General features: G+C 39.6%; 1 protein-coding gene across 1 annotated transcript in view; it reads right to left on the minus strand.

Moving 5' to 3' along the window:
* Positions 1-2,078: 2,078 nt before the first annotated feature.
* The window catches only part of st3gal8 (ST3 beta-galactoside alpha-2,3-sialyltransferase 8), a 57,305-nt gene continuing 46,411 nt past the window's right edge, over positions 2,079-12,972 (minus strand). The window contains exons 5-7 of the mRNA XM_010904723.3: positions 11,917-11,962; positions 6,756-6,875; positions 2,079-6,652 (exon numbers count right to left, since the gene is read on the minus strand). Of these exons, the coding sequence (XP_010903025.1) occupies positions 6,473-6,652; positions 6,756-6,875; positions 11,917-11,962 (346 nt within the window). The 3' untranslated portion in view covers positions 2,079-6,472. The remainder of the gene's footprint in view (positions 6,653-6,755; positions 6,876-11,916; positions 11,963-12,972) is intronic.

The following is a 12,972-nucleotide window of genomic DNA, read 5'->3' on the forward strand; positions in this document are numbered from 1 at the left end:
AGATCTTCTCCAAGTCATTAAGGTTTTGAGGCTGACGTTTGGCAACTCGAACCTTCCGCTCCCTCCACAGATTTTCTATGGGATTAAGGTCTGGAGACTGGCTAGGCCACTCCAGGACCTTAAAGTGCTTCTTTTTGAGCCACTCCTTTCTTGCTCTGGCTGTGTGTTTTGGGTCATTATCATGCTGGAACACCCATTCACAACCCATTTTCAATGCACTGGCTGAGGGAAGGAGGTTCTCACCCAAGATTTGACGGTACATGGCCCCGTCCATCGTCCCTTTGAAGCGGTGAAGTTGTCCTGTCCCCTAATCAGAAAAACACCCCCAAAGCATAATGTTTCCACCTCCATGTTTGACGGTGAGGATGGTGTTTTTGGGGTCATAGGCAGCATTCCTCCTCCTCCAAACACGGCGAGTTGAGTTGATGCCAAAGAGCTCGATTTTGGTCTCATCTGACCACAACACTTTCACCCAGTTCTCCTCTGAATCATTCAGATGTTCATTGGCAAACTTCAGACGGGCCTGTACATGTGCTTTCTTGACCAGGGGGACCTTGGGGGCGCAGCAGGATTTCAGTCCTTCACAGCATAGTGTGTTACCAATAGTTTTATTGGTGACTATGGTCCCAGCTGCTTTGAGATCACTGACAAGATCCTTCCGTGTAGTTCTGGGCTGGTTCCTCATCGTTATCTTGATCATTGCAACTCCACGAGGTGATATCTTGCATGGAGCCCCAGATTGAGGGAGATTGACAGTTCTTTTGTGTTTCTTCCATTTGTGAATAATCGTACCAACTGTTGTCACCTTCTCACCAAGCTGCTTGGCGATGGTCTTGTAGCCCATTCCAGCCTTGTGTAGGTCTACAATCTGGTCCCTGACATCCTTGGACAGCTCTTTGGTCTTGGCCATGGTGGAGAGTTTGGAATCTGATTGATTGCTTCTGTGGACAAGTGTCTTTTATACAGGTAACAAGCTGAGATTAGGTGCATTCCCTTTTAAGAGTGTGCTCCTAATCTCAGCTCGTTACCTGCATAAAAGACACCTGGAAACCAGAAATCTTTCTGATTGAGAGGGGATCAAATACTTATTTCACTCATTAAAATGCAAATCAATTTATAATTTTTTTTTGTTGTTATTCTGTCTCTCACAGTTCAAATAAACCTACCATTAAAATTATAGACTGATCATTTCTTTGTCAGTGGGCAAACGTACAAAATCAGCAGCGGATAAAAAAAAAAATCCCTCACAAGCAGTTGACCCAAGTCAAATTGTTGAACCGGACAACTTTGCAAGCTCATGCCACTCCTTTTGACATAGAGACAAAAAGAAATGGTAAATTAGTCCTTTTACTCAAAGGAACACATTTGCCATTGGAATTCATGCGCTCCACCATGATGGATTTTTGGCCATTTTGAGTATGTGAAAAACACTTGAAAAGATATTCATGTATGTATGTCAACAATTGTGGTCACTATTTTCTAATAAACCTTCAAGCGGGCGTGGTTTTGTACTCACAAGCATATTAATGAGACAACGTTGATCGTATTATAATGCAACTTGCTAGACACGTTCAGAACCTTGACAGGACATACCGTGTGCAAGTATTTTCCAATTGACCACACGGGGGTAATGTTGAGCCATACATTTTTGCAAGCTGATGCCACTCCCTCCATTTTACCTAGAGACTGATAAATGGTGGATAAGTCCATGTCCTCACAGCAAACATATTTGTCATTGAGACCCATTACCTCCGCCTTAATAGATTTTTGGCCATTTTGAAAATGTAATGAACACTTCACAGGAATGACATGATATTTGTTAACTACGGACCAAGGTCATTTATGAACTCATTACCCAGAAAAGTACAAATAAAAACATTGCCATTATTGACCAATCAATCTACACATATGCATATAAATCAGACCAGTCAATCATATGATAGTTTTCATTTTAACAGGCTATATCATACACTTGATATAACATGTCAGTGCATTTGTAACAATAATCTATATATATCAAGTGTATGATATATAGTATGTTAAAATATTAATGGATTCGGAATGGAAACACAAAGAAAATCAAATAAGTATGTAATTATTAATGACAATTTCACACATTTAAATATGTATTTTCAGCATTAATTACACTACATTTCACAAGCAGTTCCCTTATTCCACCACTTGGCGCTGGGTGTACGCATGGTCATGGCTGTGTGTAAATTCACACTCAAGCAAACAATCCTACAGATAAATCTCTTAGCGTTGAATGATCCCAGCATGTGATTTGTTTACACTCTTGTTTCTAAAAGGAGGCATTGTGGTGTTTGGTCACCATGCTCTCATTTTAAAAGATACCACAGGTTGATCATAATTAATATCATACACATACACAAACATACAATATGTACTCAACAACACAACTTCTCACTCACACATACATTTGGGACAGGAAATGTTCAGGAAGATTCTAACACTTGAGCCCAGATTAAATCTATAGCTGAAGTTTAGCACTATAGTGATTCATATTTAAAGAATTTTCAATTTAAAAGCTTTTATTGCAACAAAGTCTCATTGTATTCAAATATAGACAGGTCTACAACACTGATGTAATCAAGACCTAACCTACACATGGTTTATTGTGAAATTACAATGAAAGTTCTATAATATACGTTTTCTGTATTTTGGTGTGCGTATGGGTATTTGATCTTTATTTGGGGGTCACAACCATGATCTAAGGGTGAAATATAATTCTACCTAACTGTTGAATTATTCAGTGGTACAGATGTGAATGTGAATTTTTTCTCATTTGTAATTATGTATTTCCATTAGAGATGTATCCCTGTATTTAATTAAGGCTCAGACTTTTCTGTTTCCACAACATATATGCCAGCATGCGCAAAGCTGCTTTAATGTCGGGCCAAGCACAGGCCACTAGGACTTTCAGCAATGTATTCACATATCAATGTGCTTAAGCAACAAGAGAAATGTTTTGATTTTAACATTATTGACCCTGCCACCCCTCTAATTGTCACACCCCAAGTTTAAACACTTTTGCTTGCAATAACATTAAATATTAATAACTTCCTGGTGTGAGGGTAAGTTCTAATGGAAATGCTATTTATGTGATATCAGTTTGAGATATTATGCTTGTAAGTTGTTTCAGTCCTGGTATTTCAGCTGGAAATTGGTTAGTTATTTGTCATACTTATAAAATAATGATGGTTTCTGAATTTTCTTTGTAAGTTTTCCATTGAGAACCAATTTCCCTTTTTTTCTTTAGCAGCCATTCTTTTGTGCTAATTACTGTAACTTTCACATTTCAAATACGCATTGTTCTGGGCTCACCTCATTATATTTACTAATCTAATAGTTTGGCTATTGAACTGTTTTAAAATGGCCTATCAAGCATTTTTACTTTTAAGACTCTGGGGTATCAGAAACACTACATTAGACAACATTTTAGGCCTATGATTGACAGTCTTTCCCAGGGTATTCTGGTTGGGGAGGGTGGATGGCATTTCCGCAACCGTCTTTCAGTCCAATGGTTGCAAGATTGATTTCCAGCAAAAGGTGGGACATCTTTTTAGTTGGTGACTTTAGGCCAATTCAGACCAAACAATTAAAAAGGTTGATGCAATCTATCTCATCTATAATGACACACATTTTATAATATGTTTTTGTTATTTGACATATCAAATGAAAAGCGTATTTAATATGTCAAATTGTGTTATTGAACAAACATTCAAATGAAGCAGTGTTCCACATAGCCAGAGTGTTTCTTGGACTAAACAGACTGAATTTGGAAAGAATTTGGGAAGTAGCATACCAACAATGTAGCTGAGGCAGACAGTTTAACTTAATGTTACATGCATGGGAATAGGATTGAGAATAAACTGGGCAGCACACATGATGTTGAATATGTTCCAATGCAGCAGATCACAGTGATTGTTACACCTTGCAAGCTAACAGGAGTTTTGACAAATTATTCTACTGCCAGCAAGTGCAATTTGTACAGCTTATGTTGAAAATATTTACTGACAGGTAAGACAGACTAATATGCAATGTTTTTTGGGGAGTATGATTACAACTTCATGAAGCAAACCTTGCAACAAGCCTTGTTTATCTAAATAAAACTATCATAGTCTAAAAACATTATAGTTTTTCATAAGCTTGGACCAGTTTGAAATCCCAACTGACCGTGCTGGTTCACGGACCTGGGTTTGAGAAAGGCTGCTATACAATAGGTCGGATACTTTTCTGTGGTACCTATGATGATTTTAAAGTTGCATAAACTCATTGATGATTATTTCTGGCTTTATTTATTAATTCAACACAAACTCTTATGTATCAGTGGGACTGGCACTTGACAAAGGTTCTTACAGATTGTTAAAACTTGCCAATAAATTGACTCAAAAGGCAGCTCACCGAAGTGTTATTGGAAATGTGCTATTCTGTAACTTTAACTGTATACCACATATTGTTCACACTTATGTAAAACATGTATTTCAATTAGGTTGAAAGTGAGTGATGCTTTCATAGTTTAAAACATGTTATTAGATACAATTCAGGGCAAAATAATAGTAGGCAATATAACTGGCTAAAATAATCAGAAATCAAAGGTTTATCCATTCAATCTAAGGCTATCAGGTTCTTGAAGGACCCTTCAGTATAAAGCTATTTTGGTCTAAGATTCCTGAAGGACCCTTCAGTATAAGGCTATTTCAGTGCAGCTTGACGTCATTGACAAAACAGAGAAGGAAATAAATAAGCTGTCTTAGGCTAAGACGATCCACATGCTTTCCTTGTTTGTTTTCATGATCCGTCTAAAATGTGCAGCTTTAAGGTGGTTTACAGAACCTTTCTGCCATTTGATATGCTGTCAACGTGTATTCTCAAAGTACATGATTAAAGTTCTTGTTTTTGTCTGTAGGTTCTCATTTGTGGTTTTGGTTCTACATATTGCTTACAGACAGTAGGCTTTATCACAGGTTTCATGTCTTTTACTGTCTCTGACCACATCACCCTACACCAAGGCTATTCAACTCTGGTCCCTGAGGGCCGAAACATTTCTTGTTGTCATCCTGCCCTTTGATTCAGGGACTGATTCAGACCTGGGAAATTAGTGGCGCTTTTCCACTGCATGGTACTGGCTCAACTCTACTCACCTTGCCTCGACTCTACTCCCTTTTCCACCACTTTGTACCAGATTGACTTGGCTCTACTTGCCTCAGTTTGTTTTCCACTGCAGATAGTACCTGGTACCCGCCCATAGTGACATCACAGGAAAATCTCCAACACGACACACAAGGGAACAACAATGAAGGATATCGTACAACTATTTAAACCGGCAGTGAACAGAAAACTCCAATCAATTGAATGAACTCCATCAGTTTTCTTTTAAATTGACAAGCTTTGAATGTAAAGTGGCAAATCAAAAGTAAACTAAATCTGGATAACATGGTCACAGACCCTGTTTGAAAAACAGCCAAAAGTATTTGAATAGAATTATTGCCCTGCAGTATAAAAGATGACAACTGGAATGTTCTGTTAGATTTAAGTGTATAATCCCTCCACCTCGATTAAAAGGTATAAACAATTGCCTTATTAATTGCTGGCTATAATACCATGGCGACTGAGTCAAGAGTATCCTACTGTAAACAAGGCAGCGTTTATACCGGTAGTGGCGAGGAAGCACGCGTGAGCAGTAACTTTGGTCTTAATACATTGCAGACTGCAAGAATGGTTAGAAAACTTGGTAGGCTGCTTCTGTTTGGCTTGACAATACTACTTTGACCAGTGCAATGTATGCCAGTTAGCCTATAGAAAAACCCAAAGGAGGAAATAGACAAGATCATTTTGTAGGTTACAAAAATGGTGTCTCTCTCATGGGGATAACGAGTTGATTTCAACACCTGTGCATAGGTTCAATCCGAGAGGAGTTTTGGGGAAATATGAATTTATAAATTAGGAGTCTGGTCCTATGCACTAGCACTGAAACCCATTTCAACGCAAAGACTACTGGGTAAGACCTGCAAAGACGCGCCATTCTCGTCTCATAAAACCATTCTCTGACACTGGACGGCTAACAGCAGAACAGATGGTTTTGCTTTGTTGCATGCTTTGAGTCACTCTTGTCTAATCAGAAGTCTTCTGTGTTTTCACGTCACCTTTTGGTATCGCCTCAGCTCGCTTGGAAACCTCGACAGAGCAGGTACTAAAAAATTTACTTTTGGCCAGTGGAAAAGCAAAAAAGGTGAAGCATGTTGAGCCGAGTCGAGCTGGTACCATGCAGTGCAAAAACTCCCAAAGCAAGTAGACGTGAGTCGAGTAGAGTTGAGCTGGTACCATGCAGTGGAAAAGCTCCTATAAGTGAGTGAAATTTAAACTATCAGGTAGAACCATAAAAAATAAGTCCTTCATCCCTCCAGGACAGGACAGAAGTTAAATAGCCCTGCCCAACACTATAATTACTTCATCCTGTGCATCTCCTGTGCAGCTTAATAATTCCTTCTGTGGCCATTCTTTGGATAACTTCCATCTCAAAATCGGCATTGTGCACCCCAGTTCTTCGAAATGCGCCACCATACTTGTTGTCTTCCCAGTAGTGGTGCCAGCTCCCTTGTTGGTCAGCACCATAGCCAAATACAGAAACCTGTAGGCCAGAAATGTTTATCATTACAATTGATAGCAGTCATTTACCTTCAGTCTAGCTTCTCCTACTAAAGACACATACATTGCTTTCAAAGAGTACTCACCTCATCGCAAATGTGCAGGGCAAATACAATGGCCAGCATGCCCGTGGATGGGTATCTGCCATGGTGCTCCGTCCACTGGTCATGGGTGTACTTAAAGAAGGCTGGATTCACCACTATTACCTGCAAATTAAAGGGTGAGTAGCTGTGATAACATAAAAAGTATCAACATTCATTTACAGCATGGACTCCCACACATTTGTTTGACTTACAATAAAAAAAGTTAATGACTTTAATAACAGTTTAAATTACATATTCATAATAGAGGTGTTATTTTTTACATGCATAATCTCAGCGACTTTGACAAGGGCCTCCAAAACTGCAGCCCTTGTGGGGTGTTCCCGGTCTGCAGTGGTCAGTATCAAAAGTGGTCCAAGGAAGGAAAAGCGGTGAAAAGGGTCATGGGCGGCCAAGGCTAATTGATGCATGTCGGGAACAAATGCTGCGCCATGTGTTCAGATCCAACAAATTAGCTACTGTTTGCTGAAAAAGTTAATGCTGGTACTGATAAAAAGGAGTCAGAACACACAGTGCATCGCTGTTTGTTGTGTATGGGCTGAGTAGCCGCAGACCAGTCAGGGTGCCCATGCTGTCCCCTGTCCACTGCCAAAAGTGCTTACAATGGGCATGTGCGCATCAGAACAGGATCATGAAGCAATGGAAGAAGGTGGCCAAGTCTAAAGGATCACGGTTCCTTTTACATCACGTGGATGGCCGTGTGTGTGTGCGCCCCAAACATGCATGGGATGGCCTCGCTGATACTCAGGATTGTTCCAGCTGAGCTGTGCAGCCTCTCTCTCTTCGCACAGATAGAGGAAAATACTTTGAGGAAGAGGTTGACATCGATGTCGCCCGTGGATTGCCTTCTTCTTCTGGGGAAGACACTTCGGATTACGGCCTCGGGGATAGGGAGGAACATCTCCAGTCCTATGGAAATCCCTCATTCAAGCCATGGAGTTCGCCTGTGACCAAATTAACGCAGGGACTGTGCAATGATGGATTCGCCATTCAAGAAGATTCTTCCCTCGCTATCTTGCAATAGAACATAGCCTGTGATGTGGACAAAGTGTTATGGCCAGATATAGCTAGGTAAAGAGATTATGCTTAGGGTTTTTGTATTTTTTATTCATGCTTTCTTTTTTGTGTCCAGAATATCTTTTGCTGTGTTAATGCACCATATTTCATTAAGAATATGTTCTGTTCTGGGGCCGTATTCACAAAATATTTTATCTTACCACTAAGTCCCTAGCAAAGAGTTTCCTCTTAAGATCTATAACTCGTCTGCGCTGCATATTTGCATTTTCCCTGCGGCCAAGTAACGTAGCGTTGATCTCCAATGTTACTGTTTTTTTGTTTTTGGTTAAGTGACAGAATCCCTGAGTAGCTCTGCTATGATCATAATACTCTCGCGATTAAGGCGATTCCTTGTTAAAAGCTCAGTATCAATAAATGTTTCTAAAACTTCGACCTGATTACAAAGTGGATTGCAGGCAGCAGCCTTTTTGGGACTGTTTGTGATTTGGTCTTAGTGACATAGGTGTCCTCTAGACTACCCCTAACTTTTTTACAGACTTAGGAGCTGGTTTTAGCGCTAAAATGCCTTGTGAAATACTCTTAGACCAAAAATGTAGGAGTGCTAAAGTTTTTTAAGAGTTAAATCAGCAATTTAGGTGCTAGTTTTAGCCTTAAGATGTTTTGTGAATATGGCCCCTGATTTCCAGTGCAAAATGCAACCTTTGGAAATGCATTAAAAAGTAGAAATGTTAAAACTGTTTTAGATTGAGCATAGCAGTGTGTAGCTGGTTCAAACTGAATCAGATCGTATGAACCATGTGTGTGTCATACAGTGACAATATTTTGTTTTTATAAATTATTGTAGAACCCTGTGTCCAAAAAGGTTGGGAAGCTGTGTAAAATTAAAATAAATAAAAAAACACTCTCTTCTGTTCCCAAACGCTTTACAGAATTTTTTGTGTTTTTTGTGTTAATTGAAGAGGTGATGCAACACAGTGGTTTATATGCCCGTCACAACTTTTTTTGAAACAAAAAAAAACAAATCTAAATGGGCATATATTTTTCAAAAAACAACATTTCTCGGTAATCCTTCAAATTAGTAACTGACAAATACAATCAGTGAAAAACCCCTTTATGAAGGTTACATTGAATTGGTTTGGCTAATTGCTGTCTATGGGCACAGCCATGTTTGTTTTCATTCCACTGGATTCTGGGACCAAATGTCTCTGCGACCAAAGATGGTTCAAATCTTGATTACATTCCTGTCTCTGAGTCACTCATCTTGTCACCTTTATCTGACTATGTTCGATAAACAAACTGTAGCAGACAAGTTGCAAATCGAGAAATACCACGTGTGACAGACCAAACATCATGTAATGTTAAGTTGATCAGTCTTTTTTCTTTACCGGAAGGCAAGTAAGCTGGGTAAAATGTCTTGTCTATGATATGTCATTTGCAATAAATCGAAATATAATGCAATTGAACAAAATAGTAAGGTAGACGATAATTGGGAACAGGGTCGTATTTTTTAACAACATCGGAAATATCAGAAATGGTAATCAATGACATGCTAGTTAAAATTTTACCTCGCTAATAATTGCAAAACATTGATGACTTGATAAAAATATTATTCGGTATACAAGAACATCATTTTCGAAACTGCTGCTGACCTGAGGCCTTTTCTCTTGGCCTTAGAGAATAAGAAAATTATATTTTATAATTTAATATTTATTTTCATGAATGCTATATGGATTTTACAAAGTTCGTTCCCATAAGTCTATTGACGTAGTTTCATTGCTTTTCTCTGCCTCAGTTGCGCTGTTTCCAGTACAGCTCATAAATCAGAGCTTTTATTCAATCAAATATTCCACGCATGCTGTCTCTGGGTGAAAATCTACCCTGAGGCCTATAGAATTTCAAGGGAATCTCATCTTCTGTTGAAGCAAATGGGGAGGATGTTGTTGATTGTCATATTCTTCAACCAATCAGATTTCAAGCTTGACATGTTAAGCATATACACTCACCTAAAGGATTATTAGGAACACCATACTAAAACTGTGTTTGACCCCCTTTCGCCTTCAGAACTGCCTTAATTCTACGTGGCATTGATTCAACAAGGTGCTGAAAGCATTCTTTAGAAATGTTGGCCCATATTGATAGGATAGCATCTTGCAGTTGATGGAGATTTGTGGGATGCACATCCAGGGCACGGAGCTCCCGTTCCACCACATCCCAAAGATGCTCTATTGGGTTGAGATCTGGTGACTGTGGGGGCCATTTCAGTACAGTGAACTCATTGTCATGTTCAAGAAACCAATTTGAAATGATTCGAGCTTTGTGACATGGTGCATTATCCTGCTGGAAGTAGCCATCAGAGGATGGGTACATGGTGGTCATAAAGGGATGGACATGGTCAGAAACAATGCTCAGGTAGGCTGTGGCATTTAAACGATGCCCAATTGGCACTAAGGGGCCTAAAGTGTGCCAAGAAAACATCCCACACACCATTACACTACCACCACCAGCCTGCAAAGTGGTAACAAGGCATGATGGATCCACGTTCTCATTCTGTTTACGCCAAATTCTGACTCTACCATCTGAATGTCTCAACAGAAATCGAGACTCATCAGACCAGGCAACATTCTTCCAGTCTTCAACTGTCCATTTTTGGTGAGCTCATGCAAATTGTAGCCTCTTTTTCCTATTTGTAGTGGAGATGAGTGGTACCCGGTGGGGTCTTCGGCTGTTGTAGCCCATCCTCCTCAAGGTTGTGCGTGTTGTGGCTTCACAAATGCTTTGCTGCATACCTCGGTTGTAACGAGTGGTTATTTCAGTCAAAGTTGCTCTTCTATCAGCTTGAATCAGTCGGCCCATTCTCCTCTGACCTCTAGCATCAGCAAGACATTTTCGCCCACAGGACTGCCACATACTGGATGTTTTTCCCTTTTCACACCATTCTTTGTAAACCCTAGAAATGGTTGTGCGTGAAAATCCCAGTAACTGAGCAGATTGTGAAATACTCAGACCGGCCTGTCTGGCACCAACAACCATGCCACGCTCAAAATTGCTTAAATCACCTTTCTTTCCCATTCTGACATTCTGTTTGGAGTTCAAGAGATTGTCTTGATACACACCCCTAAATGCATTGAAGCAACTGCCATGTGACTGGTTGATTAGATAATTGCATTAATGAGAAATTGAACAGGTGTTCCTAATAATCCTTTAGGTTAGTGTACTTTGACACACAGCAGCCTTTAAGCTTGCCTAGATGCATACGTGTGCATTTTTCAGGTGGTGTGATCGGAGAGCCAGTTATTTGTGTGTGTGGTTATGTGAATAGTTTGTGTTTTGACAGTATGTGCCCGGTTTTCAGGAATTGTAAAAAACTGTTTATTCTGAAATATTGTACACATCACCGCCCACAGTTGGATTTGTAAAGTGGTCTTCAAACAAAAAAAACTATAGAAAAAAGAAAATAAGCTTTCATTTACGGTAAGCTAATAGACATTTAGGCTGCATCCTGCCTTTGTAATCCAGTGTTCTTCAACATAGGAGAGTGCACCTTTGGTCCTTTTGTTGCTGAAGCTATGATTGCTATTTGAAAAGCAACAAGTGTTTGCCCATATGAGGAGTCAATGGTGTGACTAGTAGTTTGAGTTTAGCATTCTGAATGGCAGTGTTTTCCATATGAACACAAAAGATTGTATCAATGTAAATTGGGCCAAATGTAGAGAATAGTGTGTAGTATTTTGTAAAAAGTGTGGTTAAGAATTGCAAAAGGAGTTAAAGTGTGTTTGTATTTGTGAAATATTGGTGTATGATAAGGTACATGAGTTTCAGGTTTTGTTCATTGTGTCCCAAGTTCCAGTGTTAGTGTGTAAGCAACTGAGAAATCTAATAATAGTAATAATAGTAGGAACTCTCAAAGCAAGCCATTGCCTATTAGGAATGGGATCAGAATATGTTATTACATTTAACATAAACTCTTTACAAGCTAGAGCCCTATTTCTAGGACAAAAACAGACTAAATATGTTCATTATCAATGCATTTAGTAATTTATACCTTTATTTTCAAATTCTCTCCAAGACACATTTTCAAATCTGGACACCCCACATTCGGTTGCAACCCAATTTACATAATGAGCCTTACCTTGTCCTTATCAGCACGTACTCTATCTTTCACCCTCATGTATGTCCTGAAGAAACATGAAAAGAAAAGAAAATGTTTGTTAGGTAATTTAGAGTCTGGTTGTGAACACAGATTAAGACAAAAAAAAATCAGCTCAGTAGAGTTTTGGGCATTTCCATAGTAATGGATCGTTTTGTTTAACAACATTTTATCTAAACTTTTAAATCATCAAAGTAGCCACCTGTTCCCAAAAGTATGTTGCACTTGTAGGTGTCACGTCCTGGCTGTGCCCCTAGCCATCTCTGCGCTGGGCATGGCCAGGACAGGAGGTGGCATCTAGCCACCTCTAATCCTCTTTGGTCTCCCCAATTGGAGGCAGGTGTTGATCATTGCCTCCAATTGGGGACCATATTTACGTTCATTGGGTTGGCCATGCCAATGTGGTTCATTTTGGTTTGCCTGTTTTCAGTTAAGCCTACGTCACTGGTTGCTGCCCTTTGTTTGTTTGAGACCTTTCTTTATTAAACATGGATTACATCGACTCTGCGCCTGTGTCCTACCACAACCTCATCCGTGACAGTAGGTTGCTTTGCTCTCACCCTTCTGCCCAGTTTAGCCCAAACAAGCTGGAGTTTAAGTCTGGAGACTGTGCTGGCCAATCCATGATTTGAAGTCTACTGACTTGTTCTTTTCATCTAAGGTAGTTCTGATATAGCCTGGAGGTACAGTTGATATAACAAGTCTACACACCCCTATTAAAATGCCAGGTTTCTGTGATGTAAAAGAACGAGACACAGATAAATCATGTCAGAACTTTTTCCACTTTTAATGTGACCTATAATGTGAAAAATTAAATTGAAAAACAAACTGAAATCTTCTAGGGGGGAAAATGAAAAATAAAAACCTTACAACAACCTGGTTACATTGGAATGTTATGTATCTGGGCCCTGGGATGTTATACATCAGTGCATCTGATGCCGCCAAGTAGCACCACAGACTGTCCAGGAGCTCTGATGCCTTGACCCAGGACTGGGAGGACACCCTCCGCCATCTCATCAGGATCATGCCCAGTCATTG

The sequence above is a fragment of the Esox lucius genome, chromosome 17, assembly GCF_011004845.1.
Source record: "Esox lucius isolate fEsoLuc1 chromosome 17, fEsoLuc1.pri, whole genome shotgun sequence".
Taxonomy (NCBI): domain Eukaryota; kingdom Metazoa; phylum Chordata; class Actinopteri; order Esociformes; family Esocidae; genus Esox; species Esox lucius.